This window comes from Theropithecus gelada, chromosome 6 (genome assembly GCF_003255815.1).
Source record: "Theropithecus gelada isolate Dixy chromosome 6, Tgel_1.0, whole genome shotgun sequence".
In the NCBI taxonomy this organism is placed as follows: Eukaryota; Metazoa; Chordata; class Mammalia; order Primates; family Cercopithecidae; genus Theropithecus; species Theropithecus gelada.
The window spans coordinates 67,090,606-67,111,027 of NC_037673.1; the positions used below are offsets into that span (position 1 = coordinate 67,090,606).

The following is a 20,422-nucleotide window of genomic DNA, read 5'->3' on the forward strand; positions in this document are numbered from 1 at the left end:
CTAGCCAACATGGTGAAACCCTGTCTGTACTAAAAATAAAAAAATAAGCCAGCATAGTGGCACACACCTGTAGTCCCAGCTACTCGGGAGGCTGAGGCAGGAGAATCGCTTGAACCTGGGAGGTGGAGGTTGTAGTGAGCTGAGATCAAGCCACTGCACTCCAGCCTGGTGACAGAGCAAGACTCTGTCTCAAAAAAAAAATAAAAAAGATTTCTTTCCATGGAGACAAGGTCATGGAAGGAGACCAGTCTTTATCTTTTCACTAGAGATGCTCTAGTATTAGATATTATGGCTGAAAAAAATTCAATCATTTAATAGGTATAAAGTAGCACTTAATTATAGATTCTTTCTTTTCCTTTTTTGTTTTTTTTAGAGACAGTGTCTTGCTCTGTTGCCTAGGCTAATCTTGAACTTCTGGGCTCAAACGATGTTGAATATAGGCTAGCACATCATTATAATTTTTTTTTTTTTTTGAGTTGGGGTCTTACTCTGTTGCCCAGGCTGGAATGCAGTGGCATGATCATAGCTTACTGTAGCCTCAAACTCCTGGCATCAAGTGATCTTCCTGCCTTGGCCTCCCAAAATGCTGGGATTATAAGCATGAGCCACTGCCCTGGCCTTCATTATAATTCAAATTGACCTTTTTTACATAAAAATTGTTGTTGAATGGTTTATATCATCACTACTCTTTCTCTTACAAATGACAGATGAACTGGGTTTGCTCAAATTAAGCAAAAAAGCGAATATATTGGTTCTCTTATCTGGTAGAGTCTGGGCATGGCTGGATCTGGGAGCTCAAATGGTCTTAGGTATTATTAGGTCCCAGGCTGTTTTCTGCTCCTGGCCCTGACTTGCTGTGTGTCAGCTTTGTTGCTAGGCAGCCCCCAAAATCCAGAGGCAGCGATGGTCATAGGCAGTTCCTGGTTTATATTCTCTAAGTTTAGCAGCTGCAGTGGAAGGCAAGATCCGCTTAGGCTTAGACCCCGTCCCATTGCCGAACCTCAGTGGGAACTCTGGGTAGAAAGACCTGGTCCCTGTGCCCCCCTTTAAGGTGGGCTCTGGGGTCAGACCTACTTGACCCACCTGGATTAAAGGTAAGAGGCAGTTTCTGAAAGAAAGTTTACTTTTGTTGCCAAAATAATAGATTCTGGGTAGGCAAAACCAATAGATATGCAATCTAGTATTTTTGTGGGCCAATTTGATTTCTCATTCTGTAATAGGTCTGTGACCTTTAATAGACAAGCAAATATGGCTGTGTCCCTTGTCCATGGTCACATATCTAGCAAGTTGGCGGAGCCAGGATTTCAGTCTCACTTTGACTTCACAGCCTGGCCTCTTTCCAGTACCAGAGCTTCTTAAACTTTCTAGCGTAGCACCCCCAGTGGTAGGAAGTGTGAGCACACACGCTGGAGTGTGAGGTTATGGCCCAGCAACCTATGAGAAGCCTGCATTTCCTTTGAGGTCTAGTTCGTTTAATGTTAAATCATTAAAAGTTTGCATTCTACTCTATAAAATGTTCATTGCAGTGCAGAAAAAGGTTTTATATGACCTAGGGAATAAAATTGACGCTCAAAGAAGAGTCCTGTTTGTCTTGTGGTGAGCCCTGCTGGCCACATATCCTAGTATGAGAAGCCCAACACTACCCTGTGCTGGGTGTTCAGTTGCCGTTCTCTATTTTCAGCGGGGATTTAATGACTCACTCTTTAGAGTTGTAGGCAGCATAAAGTGAGGTAACACAAACATCATAAACATAAAGAAAATTGAATTTTGTAAAGAGCACGCTGTTGTCATCTCAGATTTCAAGGGTACCTCTGACCTTAAGGTTTCCTGCCAGTGCTGTGCAGTTTCCCCAACCAGCCATTGTTGTTGGCCGCCCTGCTCTTTGTGACTCATACCCAGTAGACTGGCTATGGTGAGAAAGGGCACTGTTGATGACTCAGTACACCTTTCACGTGTTTTCAGTATATTATTTTAAAGTTTGCATTCATTCTGACTTCATGCAAGATAAACGTTATATTTTAGACTACTTTTAGTTTTATAGAAAACCATGGGGCTGTAATGTTGAAGAACAAAAATACAAAAAATAAATCTTACTACTATAGGTCAGTTTTCATTTTTGCAAAATACCCTCCTAAAAGGAGACTTTGAAGGCTTATTATGAGGAAATTCTTTTCCCTTGAGACTTGGATTTTTTGTTTTCATTGTTATCGTCTTGTTAGGACCCTTTCATTCAAAGAACCTTTATGACACATGGCTTAGGTTGTTAGTTTTTCATTACTAATCTAGGACCGATGACTCTTCAAAAACCAAGTATGAGTTTATAAACTTGTTAAAAGTATTCATTTTGTATTATATAAATGAATATGTGAACTGTGATTAAAGCTTGCATTTATGTCCTAAGACTGTTGCCTGCTAATGGATGTTAATAGTAATGTGTACTGGAAGTTGAAGGTCGTATTGGGGTGTCTTGTAATGAATGTAATTAGTTTTGAAGAAATCTCTTAAATTCTCTCTCCAATGAAATTTCTGCCTTTTAGAGTAGAATGCATGATTATTGCCAATGATGCCACTGTCAAAGGAGGTACCTACTACCCAGTGACTGTGAAAAAACAATTACGGGCACAAGAAATTGCCATGCAAAACAGGCTCCCCTGCATCTACTTAGGCAAGTCACAAGAGTGGTGAAATACACTATTATTAGCTGGTAAAATGCAAGATACTTGGGAAGGCTGTATGTATTACATTTGGGATGGGTATTTTTAAAATGTGTTGATTTCTCCCATAATTAAAAGGAAACACAAGTTCTTTGCTGAAAACTCTGGGGGAAAGTAACCAGGAACTGCTCATAGTGCTAGTGCATAATAGACATTTTGATGCATGCCAGTTTTTTTCTCTACACGTTGTGTGGTTTTTTAAAAATTTTTGTTCTCTAGATTCTGTTTTTCTTTTAACCTTATGGATTCAAACTGTGAAAAAAAATAGTCAATATTTATAGATCTCTTGAGTGCCAGGTACTGTGTTAGATGTTCAAGTATTATATAATTTGAGCAGATGTAATTTAAAGTAAATTTAATTTCCAATGAAAGTAAACTTATATTTGAAATTAGAATACATTTAAATCAAAGAACCTGAAAGCAAAGCAGTTTAAAAGGGGCCTTTCCTGGATATTGGGTTAGTCTGGTAAAATTCCAACATATGTTGGTCATTTATGCAGGTATTTGAACGGGTACTGATGTAGAGGTATTTTTTGTTTTTGTTTGTCCTGTGAAATTGAATTTACCTGGTTAACCCACAATACGAACTGCTCTGCACATAGAGAAAATAGCAAATGAGGCCCAGCTGCTTGCAGGTGCTGTGCCGGTCATTATAGGGGATACAGTGAGGAGGATTTTGTTGTCTCTGTCTTCAGCGAGCTCATAATGAATTGGACACAGCATATAATGTGCAACCAACAAAAGATTTAATGGTTGCAGATTATGAACAAAGTGCTTTCTATACATTTTTCAAGTCGTCCTAATATATGATATGGCTCCTTTTGTTATCTTCATTTCATGGGTAAGGAAACCGAGGCATAGGATGGCTAGGAAACACACCTGTAATCACACAGCTGTGGAGTAATGAGCTCTGCTTTGAACGCAGCTGACATATGTACCCACCACTCCAATCTGCAATAAAAACAGTATCAGAAGGCAATATGTATAAATTGTTATATGAATTCTGTAGATGGTTTTTGTATTGGTTTAGAAGAAGGAAAGAGACTTTTCCACCTTAACTCTTCAAGAATTTATGATGTTTCTGGGGCTTTAGCTGGTCCTCAAAGGAGAGAATGTTCTAAATATTTCAAGGAGAATTTTGCACAGAGATAGGAAAGCCTAATGGGTTTGGGGCAATGAATCCTTTTGGCTGTATTGGGGGTTTGGAGAACGAGGCTCTATAATAGTTTAGAAAAACAGGGCAAGTTTTTTGTGAATGTGACTAAGAACCAATGCTGTCAGTGATACAAGTTTCCCTCTGTGTAGCACATTTTGTTCATAGAGATACTTATTTTTCTCATTTTCCTTGTCTTCAGCTGATTCGGGAGGAGCATACTTACCTCGACAAGCTGATGTGTTTGCAGATCGAGACCACTTTGGCCGTTTGTTCTATAATCAGGCAATTATGTCTTCTAAAAATATTGCACAGGTAATTTTTCATGAATGAAGTGTACAGTGGTGCTTTTTACTCCAAATGTCTTTACTAATTAGGTACTCTGTGGTGGCTTGAAAGTAAAACAGAATTTAAAACAAAATCTAATCTTTTTCCACAGAGAGTATCTTAAGGTTGTCTCCAACTAGAGCCTTTTATTAACTGTAGGAATATTCCTATGTTGTAATACGATTATTAAAACAGGTTTTAGGCCAGGTGCGGTGGCTCACTCCTGTAATCCCAGCACTTTGGGAGGCCGAGGTGGGCGGATCATGAGGTCAGGAGATCGAGACTATCCTGGCTAACACGGTGAAACCCCATCTCTACTAAAAACACAAAAAATTAGCTGGGCATGGTGGCACGTGCCTGTAGTCCCAGCTACTTGGGAGACTGAGGCAGGAGAATTGCTTGAACCTGGGAGGCGGAGGTTGCAGTGAGCTGAAATTGTGCCACTGCACTCCAGCCTGGTGACGAAACGAGACTCCATCTCAAACAAACAAACAAACAAAAAACAGGTTTTTAAAAGGAAAACAGGGTTTAAAAAGAAAGGGCTCCAGTAATTCCTTTTCTAGGGCTATACCCTAGGGAAACTCTAAAATATGCATGAAGAGATACTTAGAAGAGTTCATGCCTGGGCACCGTGGCTTGTGCCTGAAATCCCAGCACTTCGGGAGGCTGAAGTGAGAGGATCACTTGAGCCCAGGAGTGAGAGACCAGCCTGGGCAACATAGGGAGACCCCGTCTCTACAAAAAAATAAAAAATTAGCCGAGCGTGGTATGGCACATGCCTGTGGTTCCAGCTTTCAGGACGCTGAGGTAGGAGAATCACTTGAGCCTGGGAGTTTGGGGCTACAGCGAGCTGTGGTTGCACCACTGCACTCCAGCCTGGGCAACAGAATGAGACCCTGTCTCAAAAAAAAAAAAAAAAAAAGAAAAGAAAAGAAAAATTCATTGTAGCATTGTTTGTTAGAGCAAAAGTTAGAGAATAGCCTAACTGTCCATTAATGGGAGATTAATAATACAGTTTTATCTGTTAAAAGGAATGAACTAAAATTGCATCTGTCAACATAAGTCTCAAAAAGTAGATTGAGTAAAAAAATACTAGAATCAATGTACAGCTAATTACTATGTATGTAAAGGTTAAATACATCAAATCCTACTGTATATTATTTGTGTACAAATATGCACGTGGGAGTGATACACTCAGCTTTAGAACAGTGGTTGCCTCTGAGGTGGGAAGGAGGAGACAGGGATGAGGTAGGAGATAGACAGGCACTTCAGCTATATCTCAAACACTGTATTCCTTTTTTTTTTTTTTTTTTTTTTTTTTGCGACAGAGTCTCGCTCTGTCGCCCAGGCTGGAGTACAGTGGCGCAATCTCGGCTCACTGCAAGCTCTGCCTCCCAGGTTCACGCCATTCTCCTGCCTTAGCCTCCTGAATAGCTGGGACTACAGGCACCCACCACCACGCCCAGCTAATTTTTTGTATTTTTAGTAGAGATGGATTTTCACCGTGTTAGCCAGGATGATCTCAATCTCCTGACCTCATGATCTGCCTGCCTCGGCTTCCCAAAGTGCTGGGATAACAGGCGTGAGCCACCGCACCCGACCAAATACGTTATTCCTTAAAAAAAAGATCTGAAGTAAATTTTGCCTAATGTCAAGATTTATTAAGACTAGGTATTAGGCCAATGGATGTTTGTTATTCTGTAATCTTTTTTGCATCGTTGGAATATTTATAATACAGATGCTGCTACTGTGTTTTCATTTCCTTATAGGATTTCTTAAGTTTGTCATATTTTTATTAATATTCTGATTAATTAATCTACACTTGCAATTATTGTATATCTTTTTGATTTTTCTATCGTTGATTGTAATTGTTTATGGTATATTTTACTGTTACACAGTGACCTTGCCTACCTTTATGCTTTATTTATCTAAATAGAAACTTCGGCTTTGCTTACTTTTGCACAGATGGCCATTGCATTGTCTATATGAAATTCTTATTATGATCTTCATTTAATCTGGTATTATAATTTTATCTTTTGGAGAAACAGGATCTTGCTATGTTGGCCAGGCTGGTCTCAAACTCTTGGCCTCAAGCAATCCTTCTGCCTCAGCCTCCCAATGTGCTGGGATTATAAGCCTGAGCCAACATGCTGGGCCTGGTGTTATAATTTTTATAGCTTACCTTTTATTGGTTTCCTAGGGCTGTTGTAACAAATGATCACAAATAGCGTGGCTTAAAACAACAGAAATTTATGTATTTATTTAGAGATGAATGTCTGGATATGTTGCTCAGGCTGGTCTTGAACTGCTGGCCTCAGACGATCCTCCCACCTTAGCCTTGCGGGTAGCTGGGCTTATAGGCGTGAGCCACCATGCTTGGCTAACATAAATTTATTCTGTGAAGTTCTGGAAGCCATAACTCTGCAGTCAAGGTGGCAGCGGGGCTGTGCTTCCAGGGGACATTCTGTTCCTTTCCTAACCTCTTCCAGCTCCTGGTGGCTCCAGGTATTCCCCTGGCTTATGGCTACCTCCCTCCCATATCTGCCTCCATCTGCACATGACCTTCTCTGGGTATCTGGGTCTTCTCCTTCTCTGTCTTATAAGAACACTTGTCATTGGATTTAAGGACCACCCAGGTAATCCACAAGATTCTTTTTTTTTTTTTTTTTTTTTTTTTTTTTTTGAGACGGGGTCTCGCTCTGTCGCCCAGGCTGGAGTGCAGTGGCGCGATCTCGGCTCACTGCAAGCTCCACCTCCCGGGTTCACGCCATTCTCCCGCCTCAGCCTCCGAGTAGCTGGGACTACAGGCGCCCGCCACCACGCCCGGCTAGTTTTTTGTATTTTTAGTAGAGACGGGGTTTCACCATGTTAGCCAGGATGGTCTCGATCTCCTGACCTCGTGATCCACCCGCCTCGGCCTCCCAAAGTGCTGGGATTACAGGCTTGAGCCACCGCGCCCGGCCACAAGATTCTTAATTATATCTGCAAAGATACCTTTTTCAAATAAGACCACCTTTACAGATTCTGGGGATTAGGATATGGCTCTATCTTTTTGTCATTTGTCGGGGGAGGCTACTATTTAAGCGCTATAGCCCCTTATCATCTAACATGTTCTTTGCTGTGTCTTTCTGCTGTCAGCTGAAGTCTCTATTCCTGTGGAACTTTGAAGTTTGAAGTGCTTTAAAATCAGATCTTTTAAAAATCAAAAGTGTACATACTTCTTGGAATAAGCAATACCTGCTTATGATAAAAAAACTCAAAATATCTGAAGGGCATTTGACTGAATATCTATCTTCCTTTCACTTATTTTATTTTTGTTTTTTAAAAATATTAGGGCTGGGCATGGTGGCTCATGCCTATAATCCCAGTACTTTGGGAGGCCAAGGCAGGAGGATTGCCTGAGCCCAGATGAGAACAGCCTGGGCACACACCTGTGGTCCTAGCTGTTTGGGAGGCTGAGGTGGAAGGATTACTTGAGCCCAGGATGTTGAGGCTTCAGTGAGCCATGATTGCACCACTGCACTCCAGCCTGAGTGACAGAATGAGACACCTGTCTCCAGAAAATATATATATATTTATAATATATAATATATCAAAGAAGGAAGATGGAGTAAGTACTAATGTTTTCAGTACGAAGAAAAGTACTCACACAGAGCCTGACATCTTCAGTGCAGATTTCAGGTTTAGGGCTCATACATACAGGAAAGGGTCAGAAAAGATACTATGGAGACTCAATATATGATAACAGAAATTTCTTTTTTAAATTCCAAGAGGTTCATATTATATATCTAATTCATATTATATAGTTCATATTACTTATAATGTCTATAATATACACACACACACAGACACACACACACACACACACATCAGTATTTCTTTGAGCTACTTCTCTTAGCCTTTATTTTTTCATGTTTCCCTTAAATAGGAATAGGAGGTTTAGGGTTAAGGTTTGCCTTCCCATATATATATATTTTTTTTCTTTTTTTTTTGAGATGGAGCCTGTCTCCCAGGCTGGAGTTCAGTGGCACGATCTCGGCTCACTGCAAGCTCCATCTCTTGGGTTCACACCATTCTCCTGCCTCAGCCTTCCGAGTAGCTGGGACTACAGGCGCCTGCCACCACGCCCGGCTAATTTTTTTGTATTTTTAGTAGAGACGGGGTTTCACCGTGTTAGCCAGGATGGTCTCAATCTCCTGACCTTGTGATCTGCCCGCCTCGGCCTCCCAAAGTGCTGGGATTACAGGCGTGAGCCACTGCGCCTGGCCTGCCTTCCCATATTTTTATGAACTGTATTTTTAAGTTTCCATAATATCTTTATCTTTCTCTTACTCTAATTAATTTTCTTGGGCAAGCCATGGTGGTTCACACCTCTAATCCTAGCACTTCGGGAGGCTGAGGTGGGGGATTGCTTGAGGCCAGGAGTTTAAGACCTAACGTGGCCAGCATAGTGAGACCCCATCTCTCTGTTTTTGTTTTTTTTTAATTTTTTTTGAGATGGAATCCTGCTCTGTCCCCCAGGCTGGAGTGCAGTGGTGTGCAATATTGGCTCACTGCAACCTCTGCCTCCCAGGCTCACGGGATTCTCCTGCCTCAGCCTCCCGAGTAGCTAGGACTATAGGCACATGCCATCATGCTCAGCTAGTTTTTGTATTTTTAGTAGAGACGGGGTTTTACTGTGTTGCCCAGGCTGGTCTCGAACTCCTGAGGTCAAGTGATCTGCCCTCATCGGTCTCCCAAAGTGCTGGGATTACAGGCATAAGCCACCATGCCCAGCCCAGTCCCCATCTTTTAAAAATGAAAAAACAATTTTTTTTATCTGCTTATTTTTCTTCTCACACCCCAAAATCATGTTGGTACCTTTTCTTTAAAGGAAACAAAAAGCACCAAAATGATGCCAAAAGATAAAGACCTTTTCTAGCTTCTGCTGTTTTTGAAGGTTTTCTCCCAACCTAGGTGGCTACTTTCCCGCCCCCCCCACCACCCCCTTTGAGATGGAGTCTCACTCTGTCATCCAGGATGGAGTGCGGTGGCACAATCTCGGCCCACTGCAACCTCCACCTCCTGGGTTCAAGCAATTCCCCTGCCTCAGCCTCCCTAGTAGCAGGGACTACGGGCATGCACCACCACGCCCGACTAACTTTTTTGTATTTTTAGTAGAGAAGAAGTTTCACTGTGTTGGCCAGGCTGGCCTTGAACTCCTGACCTAAGGTGAGCCACCCGCATTGACCTCCCAGAGTGCTAGATTATAGGTGTGAGCTACCACACCCAGCCAACGTTCTTAAGGATTGGCATAGTGTCTTCATTTCTGACTGCTCACTCCTTCAAACCTCCGTGCCCTATGAGAGTTTCACCAGCCAAGACCAGATTGCCACTCTGCACAGCCTCTTGGTATCATCATTTTTTTCCTTTTTCCTGAAATTCTCCTTATGCTTCATGCCACTGGTGTGCCCTTATTTATTTATTTAATGATTTAGCCAGATCTCATTACCTGTCATCTCCCTGATCTTTCTCTAGTCTTGACCCCCCTCTACATCTCCATTTCTGAACCTCAGGGGTTCTGCTTTCTCAGTCAATTTCCTGCTGGTACCTTAGTGTGAAATAACAAGAAATATACACATTGATCTCTGTCCCCAGTTCCAGGAACAGAGTTCCTAAAATCCTCATAAGTTTCTGAGCAGTAGGGTTACTAGGAGGCTCTTTTGTTCCAATATTTGGTGTCTGCCCCAGTTCCTGAGACAGAATTCCTAATACCTTGTAGATAGGGGTACTAGAAGAATCTTTTGTTCTATGATTTGGTCTTTGACCCTCATTCTTGTCACAGAGCTCCAAAATCCCTTGGAATTTCCTGGGTGATAGGAGCATCTTTTGTTCTAAGAGGTGACTCTTAGTGGGCTCCTGGATGGTGCTGGTCACCAGAAAGACCAAGCCATGACCATAAACTTGGAGCTTTCAGTCCCAGCCCTGTCCTCCAGGGAGGGGAGGGGCTGGGGATTGAGTTAAAAATGGACTATGCCTCTGTGATGAAGCCTCCATAAAAATCCCTAAACTATGGTGTTCAGAGAGCATCTGGGCTGGCAAACTCATCCAAGTGCCAGGAAGATGGTGCATTCCCGCTCTGTGGGACAGAAGCTCCAGCACTCAGGACTTTTGCAGACTCACCCTATGTATCTCCTCATCTGGCCATTCATCTGTATCCTTTATGGTGTCCTTCTTAACCAGTAAACGTAAGTAAAGTGCTTGCCTGAGTTCTGTGGGCCACTCTCGTAAATCAATCAAACCCAAGGATGGGTAGTGGCAGCCCCGATTTACAGTCAATCAGAAATATAGGTGACAACCTGCTCCTTGTGGATTGGCATCTGAAGTGAGGGCCATCTTGTAGGACTGAGCCCTCAGTCTGTGGGATCTGAGGCTGTCTCTAGGTAGACAGTGTAAGAACTGAATTGGATTAGAGGACAGCTGGTGTCTGCTAGAGAACTGCTTGGTGTGTGGAGAAATACCCCCACGTATCTGGTGTTAGAGGTATTGAGTGACTGTGTCAGACAGTAGGAAAATCACTTTTTCCTCTGTCTTTTTAGACTTAGGTTCAAACTAGACACTGAACACATTAACTTCCGCTGCTCATTTGTTCCTTCACCTGAGTTCCCATCTGCTGCTAGCACTCCCTTGCTCTCTCCCTAGGACTTGATGTCATCCTTGGCTCTTTTCTCTTCATTTTCCCTTACTTAGTCCTTTTAGGTCAAAAATATACATCTTTGTCATTTTTGTATCCCCGGCAGTTGCTCTGATGCTGGGCACGAAGTCAACACATCCTAAGCCTTTGCCGAATACATTGATGAGTCCTGTTGGTTTCACTTTTGGGTAGGTCCTCTCCACTCTGTTCCTACTGTCACCCCCAGAGGTAGCTCAGGCCTTTGTTATCACTACACTGTGGCTCTAACCTTGCCTGCCTGGCGTCCCTGCCTGCCTAGTCTATCCTTTCCCATACAGTGGACACGTGCTGCAAGGTTATTCTTTTATGTGGCCCCCCTGTTACTATTTGCTACAAAACAAAGCTCCTACTTCTTAGCCCAATACTTAAGTCCCCGTGTGATCAGATTTCAACCTAACTTTCTAGCATTATTGCTCCTGGACCCTAAACTGCAGTCAACCTGATGCAGTCACTAGTCTCCATATATACTCTGGCCTTTTTTGACCATCTGCTCAGGCCTGTGCTGGTCCTCTTTCCCCTCATCCTCCTGGGTCTGAGTCTCCAACCCATCTTCCAAGACACCTCTCCCATGCCACCCTTTTAAGGAAATCCCGGAATCCTTTACTGGAAGTAATCTTTTCTTTCTCCTAGCTCCCATAGTTCTTGTACGGTGCCTTACTAATGGCATTTATCCCTTTGATCTAGATATATCTGGACTAATTTCCTCTACTAGCCTGTTAGCTACTTGAGATTAGACAATTTAGATGAATTTTTATATCCTCACACATTTCCCTGAGATGCTATTTACTTAATATTTATTAAAAGATGAATCTCCTTATAACTATTAAAGTTATAACATGATAGATATTGAGTGGTTCTATTTCCTAATTTTAATATTTGTTTTGTTGTTTATTTAAGACTTTGGTTTAGACAGACTGATAAAACAATTCCTTATATTTATTATATAAGTTAATCACTTTTAAGTTCAATTATGTTATGTATTCATTTCAATAGTAAGCACCAGCTTCCTTACTCAAATTTAGTTGTTGTTTTTCTCTCCAAGGTTGGTTTTTATTTAATGTTATTTGCCTTGCCCATTGTAAATTCATTTACCTACTTATTTCAAAGAGTGTGTCTATTGGCAATCATATCTCTATAGTTTTCTATATCTTTGCTGCTATAAGAATGTGGATAGATTCCTATAGACCTTCCAACTTTCAACATTTTCTTTTGCTGTCAAGCAGAAAAGATAGTTAAGCTAGGTGCTTACCTTTATGTTCTCTTCTGTTTCATCTTTCTTTCATGGCAGGTTTTAAGACCCCTTAATTGTTTCTGAAGTTTAAAGAGTTGATGTGTTAGTGTCTGGTGGTCTTTCTTCGAGTCTCATGAAAATGTCTTCTCTGGGCCTTCTCCATATCTGAGGCCTGATGACATGATGATCTTTGCAATGTGCTTCTTTTATTTTCCCAAAGGTGCAGTTTAAATGTGTCCCCCAAAAGTTTATGTGTTGGAAACGTAGTTGCCATTGTGGTGATGTTAAATGGTGGCACCTTTGGGAGGTGATTAGGTCATGAGAGCTCTGCCCTCATGGATGGATTAATGCTGTCATTGTGGGAGTTTGGCCTTTTACTCTCTGTCTCACACACTCTTGCCCTCTCTTGCCCTCCCAACTTCTGCTCTTCTACCATGGGATGACTGTCAGATGGCAGTGCCATGCTCTTGGATTTCCCAGCTTCCAGAACTGTGAAAAGTAAATTTCTTTTTTTTTTGAGACGGAGTCTCGCTCTGTCGCCCAGGCTGGAGTGCAGTGGCCGGATCTCAGCTCACTGCAAGCTCCGCCTCCTGGGTTCATGCCATTCTCCTGCCTCAGCCTCCTGAGTAGCTGGGACTACAGGTGCCCGCCACCTTGCCCGGCTAGTTTTTTGTATTTTTTAGTACAGATGGCATTTTCACCGGGTTAGCCAGGATGGTCTCGATCTCCTGACCTTGTGATCCGCCCGTCTCAGCCTCCCAAAGTGCTGGGATTACAGGCTTGAGCCACTGTGCCAGGCTGTAAATTTCTTTTTAAATTTTTCTTTCTTTTTTTTTTGTAGAGATGAAGTCTTGTTGCTCAGGTTGGTGTCGAACTCCTGGCTTAAGCGATCCTCCCACCTCAGCTTCCCAAAGCGTTGGGATTATAAGCATAAGCCACTATGCCAGGCCAAATTTCTTTTCTATATAAATTACTGAGGCTTGGGTATTCTGTTATAGCAGCAGCATACAGTCTGAGACACTGATTATGGTTTCCATGTCTGGCTTTTTAAGTGTGAGACTTAGAATCCTCCACAGAAGTGGGATCTTCATATGTGTTTTCTTTAGGTCTCATATTACTTTTCATTTTTATAATTTAGTGATAGTCTAGTTTCTTGTAGATTGATCTTTGCTCTGGTGCATTGGTTCTCTTTCTTGTTTTAATATAAGCAACAAGGTGTTTTTGTTTGAATGAATAGTTTATTTCTTCTCAAATAGGCATCATTCATCTAGCCATACTTAGTTGCAATTCCTCAGGCCTTTCTCTTTTCCTTTGTGTTGTATTCTGCCTATTTTCACTTCGTTTTGGAGACATATTTAAAATTATTCTCAGGTTTCCTGTTTTTCCTCTTACCTTACCTCCCTCCTCCTCCCCGCTTGCCTTAGCTTATTATTTTTGAAATGTATCTTGTTGGTTTTCACTGTTTTCACCTTGGTAATTGTTCTGAGGAGCTTAGGATAGGTACTGCATCCTTTTTCTTTTTTTCTAAGACAGGGTCTCACTGGGTTGCTCAGGCTTGATTGCAGTGGCACAGTCACAGCTCACTGCAGCCTTGACTTCTAAGGTTCAAGCGATCCTCCTGCCTCAACCTCCCAAGTGGTTGGGACTTCAGGTGCACACCACCATGCCTGGCTAATTTTTATTTTTATATTTGTAGAGATGGAATCTCACTATGTTGCCCAGGCTGGTCTCACACTTCTGGGCTTAGGGGATCTTTCTGCCTTGGCCTCCCAAAGTGCTGGGATTACAGGCATGAACCAATGTGGCCTCTTGTTGTTTTATTTGTTTATTTTTCGAGACAGGCCTCATTATGTTGCCCAGGCTGGTCTTGAACTCCTGGGTTCAAGTAATCCTCCTGCCTCAGCCTCCCGAGTAGCTGGGATTACAGGTGTGTGCTACCCTGCTTGGCTTGTTTTAAAAATGCATTTCAAGGTGGGCGTGGTGGCTCACACCTGTAATCCCAGCACTTTGGGAGGCCAAGGCGGGCAGATCACTAGGTCAGGAGATGGAGACCATCCTGGCTAACATGGTGAAACCCCGTCTCTACTAAAAATACAAAAAATTAGCTGAGTGTGGTGGCGTGTGCCTGTAGTCCCAGCTGCTCGGGAGGCTGAGGCAGTAGAATCGCTTGAGAATCCAGGAGATGGAGGTTGCAGTGAGCCGAGATTGCACCACTGCACTCCAGTCTGGGTTACAGAGTGAGTCTCCGTCTCAAAAAAAAAAAATTAATTTCAACCTGTCATGGAGATGGATAGGGCCTAGGAGAAACGAAATGACTGTTTGATTACTTTGAGGCTCTCTGACAAAAAGATTGAGGGGGAAACAGAACATACTGGGTAAGATGGACTTTTTGTATTCTGTGTGTGTTTCAATCTATCCAGTTGGCATAGATAAGCATGACTACTGTCAAATCAGTGGTATTGATCAGTCAGTATAGTTGATAAAGCTCTTAAATTCTTGACAGCTCGGTGGCTCAAGCGTGTAATCCCAGCACTTTGGGATGCCGAGACGGGCGGATCACGAGGTCAGGAGATCAAGACCAGCCTGGTTAACACGATGAAACCCCGTCTCTACCAAAAAAGACAAAAAACTAGCCGGGCGAGGTGGCGTGCGCCTGTAGTCCCAGCTACCCGGGAGGCTGAGGCAGGAGAATGGCGGGAACCCGGGAGGCGGAGCTTGCAGTGAGCTGAGATCCGGCCACTGCACTCCAGCCTTGGTGACAGAGCGAGACTCCGTCTCAAAAAAAAAAAAAAAAAAAAAAAAATTCTTGACAGCTATTGAATTGAGATGTATATTTTGTGGTTTTTATTTTTTAATGGTGGTTTTTCAGGTAGGGGCAGGAAAAACATGATGTGGGCAGTAGTATCTGCTTTCTACTTTGAATTGAAAAAGAAGTAAGGTGACATTAGAAAAAATTATTATATTTTTAATGGCTTTTTCATCAAGCAGTTGGAACTTTTTTCTCCCTCCAAGTTACATTACATTTATCACAGTATTTCTATGAATTGGATAGTATTCTACAATTTTGCAGGGAGGAACTGAGGTCTAGAGTTCACCTAGCTTTTCAGAATTAGATCAAAAACCTCTTAGCTCCCTGTCAGAGACCCTTTCCATGGGGCAGGCTGCTGACCTACAATATGTAATTTGCTTTTGGTGCAAGGAGACCCAGTCTCTATTTGTTTAGGTGAGACCTGGAGGGTAATGAAATTCAATCTAAAGCTTTTCCAGATGATTACCTCTGTTTTGTAGCATCTCATTTCCTTTTGCTCAGAAATGTTGCCTGTGCCTTCTGTGGAGGGGCTGACAAGAATTGTTACTGTCAGGTATGTCTTATCCTCATCCTTCTTGTACTTTCTTACTCTTGATTCAAGTCTTAGAATCACCTTACCTTTTAAGAGGTGTTTGTTCCTGTCACAGAGCAGGCCCACCTCACTGGTGACTGGGTGGACCGTAGCCTCTCGGTGGAGTTCTCTGGAGTTCACCTCTGTCCCATTGCAGATGCAGGTCCCTGTGATGTCTGTCCTGGCATAATGCCTGTGTTGTACCACATCACAAGCCAAATCTCTGCCTCCGAGTCTGGTCAGAAAAGTTTCTGGTCATGCATCTTATGTCCTTTCAGTGTCCTCATGTAACGACTTTGTGGTACCACCAATGAATGCTTTGGGACATGGCAAGTTGTTAATGCTGTTTGGCCCTGGGATTCCTGTGCTTTGTGAGAGGAAGAAGCAGATACAGGAAGAAGCAGATACAGCTGGGCACAGTGGCTCATGCCTGTGCTCCCAGCTTCTTAGGATGCTGAGAGGTAGGAGGATTGCTTGACCCAGGAGTGCTACCTGGGCAATATTGGGAGGCCTCATCTCCAAAAAGAAAAAAGAAAAAGCAGACACAGTGGCAGAACTCTTGTTCCATTCACTTTGTCACCTTTTGTGAATAAGTGAATGACTCAGAACTAAATTACAAAGATTATTAGTTGGGTGTGGTGGTGCACCTGTAGTCCCAGCTACTCGGGAGGCTGAGGTGGGAGGATCTCTTGAGCCCAGGAAGTCAAGGCTGCAGTGAGCTGTGTTTGTGCCGCTGCACTCCAATCTGGGCAACAGAGTCTCAAAACAAAAAGAGAGAAGAGATTGTATGACATTGCATGACAGTGACTAATCATTAGTGAGCTCTTTTATCTCTGTTTTTTAATTTAATTTTTATTTCTGTCATCAGAATTTGTTCTTAGCAATATTAAGATTTTGCCTGTTGGTTACCAGAGGCTGGGAATGGGAGTAGAAGGTTGGGGGAATGTGAGGATGGTTAATGGGTACAAAAAAAAAAAAGAAAGAATGAGTAAGACCTACTATCTGATAGCACAACCGGATGACTGTAGTCAATAATAATAACTGCACATTTAAAGTAACTTAAAGTGTATAATTGGATTGTTTACAACTCAATGGATAAATGCTTGAGGGGATAGATACCCATTCTTCATGATGTACTTATCTCACATTGCATGCCTGTATCAAAACGTCTTCGGCTGGGTGTGGTGCCTCATGCCTGTAATCCCAGCACTTTGGGAGGTCAAGGTGGAAGGATCGCTTAAGCACAGGAGTTCAGGACCAGCCTGGGCCACGTTTCTGGTCATGCATCTTATATCCTTTCAGTGTCCTCTTAGTGGAGAATGCCACAGAATTTTCTTTCTGGGGTTTCAGATCACTTGTCCAGTGAGCTTTGTCCAGTAAACTTTGTCCAGTATGGGCTCATGTAATGTCTTTGTTGTACCACAGATGAATGCAACATGACAAAACCCCATCTCTACTAAAAAAACAAAAACAAAAACGAAACTCATGTACCCCATAAATATATAGACCTATTATGTACCCCCCAAAATTAAAAATAAAAACAAGGTTTTGCCTGTTAGATACTTGTTTGAGAATTTTGACTCCTTTGTACTTATTTTTTGACTCTTATTAAAAAAATGGTTTTTTTTGCGGAGCAGAACAGAGCCCTCAGAAATAATAGCACACATCTACAGCCATCTGATCTTTGACAAACCTGAGAAAAACAAGAAATGGGGAAAGGATTCCCTATTTAATAAATGGTGCTGGGAAAATTGGCTAGCCGTAAGTAGAAAGCTGAAACTGGATCCTTTCCTTACTCCTTATACGAAAATTAATTCAAGATGGATTAGAGACTTAAATGTTAGAGCTAATACCATAAAAACCCTAGAAGAAAACCTAGGTAGTACCATTCAGGACATAGGCATGGGTGAGGACTTCATGTCTAAAACACCAAAAGCAATGGCAACAAAAGCCAAAATTGACAAATGGGATCTAATTAAACTAAAGAGCTTCTGCACAGCAAAAGAAACTACCATCAGAGTGAATGGGCAACCTACAGAATGGGAGAAAATTTTTGCAATCTACTCATCTGACAAAGGGCTAATATCCAGAACCTATGAAGAACTCAATCAAATTTACAAGAAAAAAGCAAACAACCCCATCAAAAAGTGGGCAAAGGATATGAACAGACACTTCTCAAAAGAAGACATTCATACAACCAACAGACACATGAAAAAATGCTCGTCATCACTGGCCATCAGAGAAATGCAAATCAAAACCACAATGAGATACCATCTCACACCAGTTAGAATGGCGATCATTAAAAAGTCAGGAAACAACAGGTGCTGGAGAGGATGTGGAGAAATAGGAACACTTTTACACTGCTGGTGGGATTGTAAACTAGTTCAATCATTGTGGAAAACATTATGGCGATTCCTCAAGGATCTAGAATTAGAAATACCATTTGACCCAGCCATCCCATTACTGGGTATATACCCCAAGGATTATAAGTCATGCTGCTATAAAGACACATGCACACGTATGTTTATTGCGGCACTATTCACAATAGCAAAGACTTGGAATCAACCCAAATGTCCATCAGTGACAGACTGAATTAAGAAAATGTGGCACATATACACCATGGAATACTATGCAGCCATAAAAAAGGATGAGTTCATGTCCTTTGTAGGGACATGGGTGCAGCTGGAAACCATCATTCTCAGCAAACTTTCACAAGAACAGAAAACCAAACACCGCATGTTCTCACTCATAGGTGGGAATTGAACAATGAGATCACCTGGACACAGGAAGGGGAACATCATACACCAGGGCCTATTATGGGGAGGGGAGAAGGGGGAGGGATGGCATTGGGAGTTACAACTGATGTAAATGACGAGTTGATGGGTGCTGACGAGTTGATGGGTGCAGCACAGCAACATGGCACAAATATACATATGTAACAAACCTGCACATTGTGCACATGTACCCTAGAACTTAAAGTATAATTAAAAAAAAAAAGAAATTATAAAGCTAAAAAAAAATGTTTTTTGCAACAGCTTTGTTGAGATATAATTCAAATATCATATAACTTACCCATTTCATGTGTACAATTCAATGACTTTTAGGATATTCACAGAGTTGAATGAATCAATTTTAGAATATTTTCGTTTCCCCAATAGCAGTCACTCCCCATTTCTACCCAGTCCGCCGCAGCCCTAGGCCACCACTAAGCTACTTTCTGTCTATAGATTTGCTTGTTCTGGACATTTCATGTAAAGGGAATCATATATGATAAGTGGTCTTTTGTGACTGGCTTCTTTCACTTAACATAATGGTTTCCTGGTCTTGAACTCCTGGGTTCAAGTAATCCTCCTGCCTCAGCCTCCCGAGTAGCTGGGATTACAGGCGTGTGCTACCCTGCTTGGCTTGTTTTAAAAATGCATTTCAAGGCGGGTGCAGTGGCTCCCACCTGTAATCCCAGCACTTTGGGAGGCCGAGGCGGGCAGATCACGAGGTCAGGAGATGGAGACCATCCTGGCTAACATGGTTTCCGTGTCCTGTTCCTGGTTTTCCTTCACTTTCTGGGATGGCACAGAAAGTTGTACATATTTCTGCAGTATGGTTCATAAACTGTTCTTGAAAAAATAAAAAAAAAAGTTCTTCATACTGTCTGCCATCTCTGGAATAGTTGAACAGTTTAGATAGGTTCTTTGAAGAACAACATTAGATAAGTACTTTCAAACAAAGTCTGTCTCAAGTCTTCAGATGCACTTCAATTGTAGTCACTTAAGATAGATGTTTTTTTTATCTCTGTATTAATTGTCCTATTGTGGCAGAACAAATTGTCCCAAACTTGTGCGGTGTAAAATAACACACATTAATTATTTCGCAGTTTCTGTGGGTTGGGAGTCTGGGCGCAGCGTATCTCTGGGTCTCTCACGTGGCTGCAATCATCTCGGGGCTTGACTAGGAAGGACCCACTTCCTGGCTCACTCCCATGGCTGTTGGCAGGGTCCAGCACTTTGCAGGCCTCAGTTTCTTAGGAGCTGCTGACCAGAGGCCTTCCTCAGTTGCTTGCCATACGGCCTCTCCCTACAGCATCTCACAGCTTGTCACATGGTTTCATCAAAGCGAGAGAGGGAGAAGACAAGAAAGAGGGCCAGCAAGAGCAAGAGGGCCAGCAGGATGGTAGACAATTTCTCGTGGCCTGACCACAGAGGTGACAATCCATCACTTGCCATATTCTCTTTATTACAAGCGAGTCACTGGACCCACCACATATTCAAGAGGAAGGAACTGCACAGAATGTGAATACCAAGTCACAGGTTTGGGGGGACCATTTTAAAAGCTTGGTTACCAGAATCTCCTGTCCTTTTCTGAGCTTGTGTAGCTAGTGTCAGAGAGGTGGACTGCTGATTTCCTTGGTTGTTGAGGAACTGTGGAGAAACGTGTCGGAAGCGTCCTTAGCCATATGGTAAAATTCCCTGAAGTAGATATGCTAATAATTTGTCAGCTATTCCCTTGTGAGACTTTTCTTTTTTTTTTTTTTTTTTTTTTTTGTTGAGACGGAGTCTCGCTCTGTCGCCCAGGCTAGAGTGCAGTGGCCGGATCTCAGCTCACTGCAAGCTCCGCCTCCCGGGTTTACGCCATTCTCCTGCCTCAGCCTCCTGAGTAGCTGGAACTACAGGCGCCTGCCACCTCACCCGGCTAGTTTTTTTTTTTGTATTTTTTAGTAGAGACGGGGTTTCACCGGGTTAGCCAGGATGGTCTCGATCTCCTGACCTTGTGATCCACCCGTCTCGGCCTCCCAAAGTGCTGGGATTACAGGCTTGAGCCACCGCGCCCGGCCTCTTTTTTTTTTTTTTTTTTTTTTTTTTTTTTTTTTTTGATGAGGATTTCCCCTTTGTCCCCCCAGGGGGGGGGGGG

The 20,422-nt window shown here is 42.5% G+C and overlaps 1 protein-coding gene across 2 annotated transcripts in view; it reads left to right on the forward strand.

Moving 5' to 3' along the window:
• MCCC2 (methylcrotonoyl-CoA carboxylase 2) overlaps positions 1–20,422 on the forward strand; it is a 70,680-nt gene that overhangs the window by 14,042 nt on the left and 36,216 nt on the right. For both annotated transcript variants that reach the window (XM_025389112.1, XM_025389113.1), the window contains exons 5-6: positions 2,538–2,665; positions 4,070–4,182. In XM_025389112.1, coding sequence (XP_025244897.1) covers positions 2,538–2,665; positions 4,070–4,182 — 241 coding nt within the window. The remainder of the gene's footprint in view (positions 1–2,537; positions 2,666–4,069; positions 4,183–20,422) is intronic.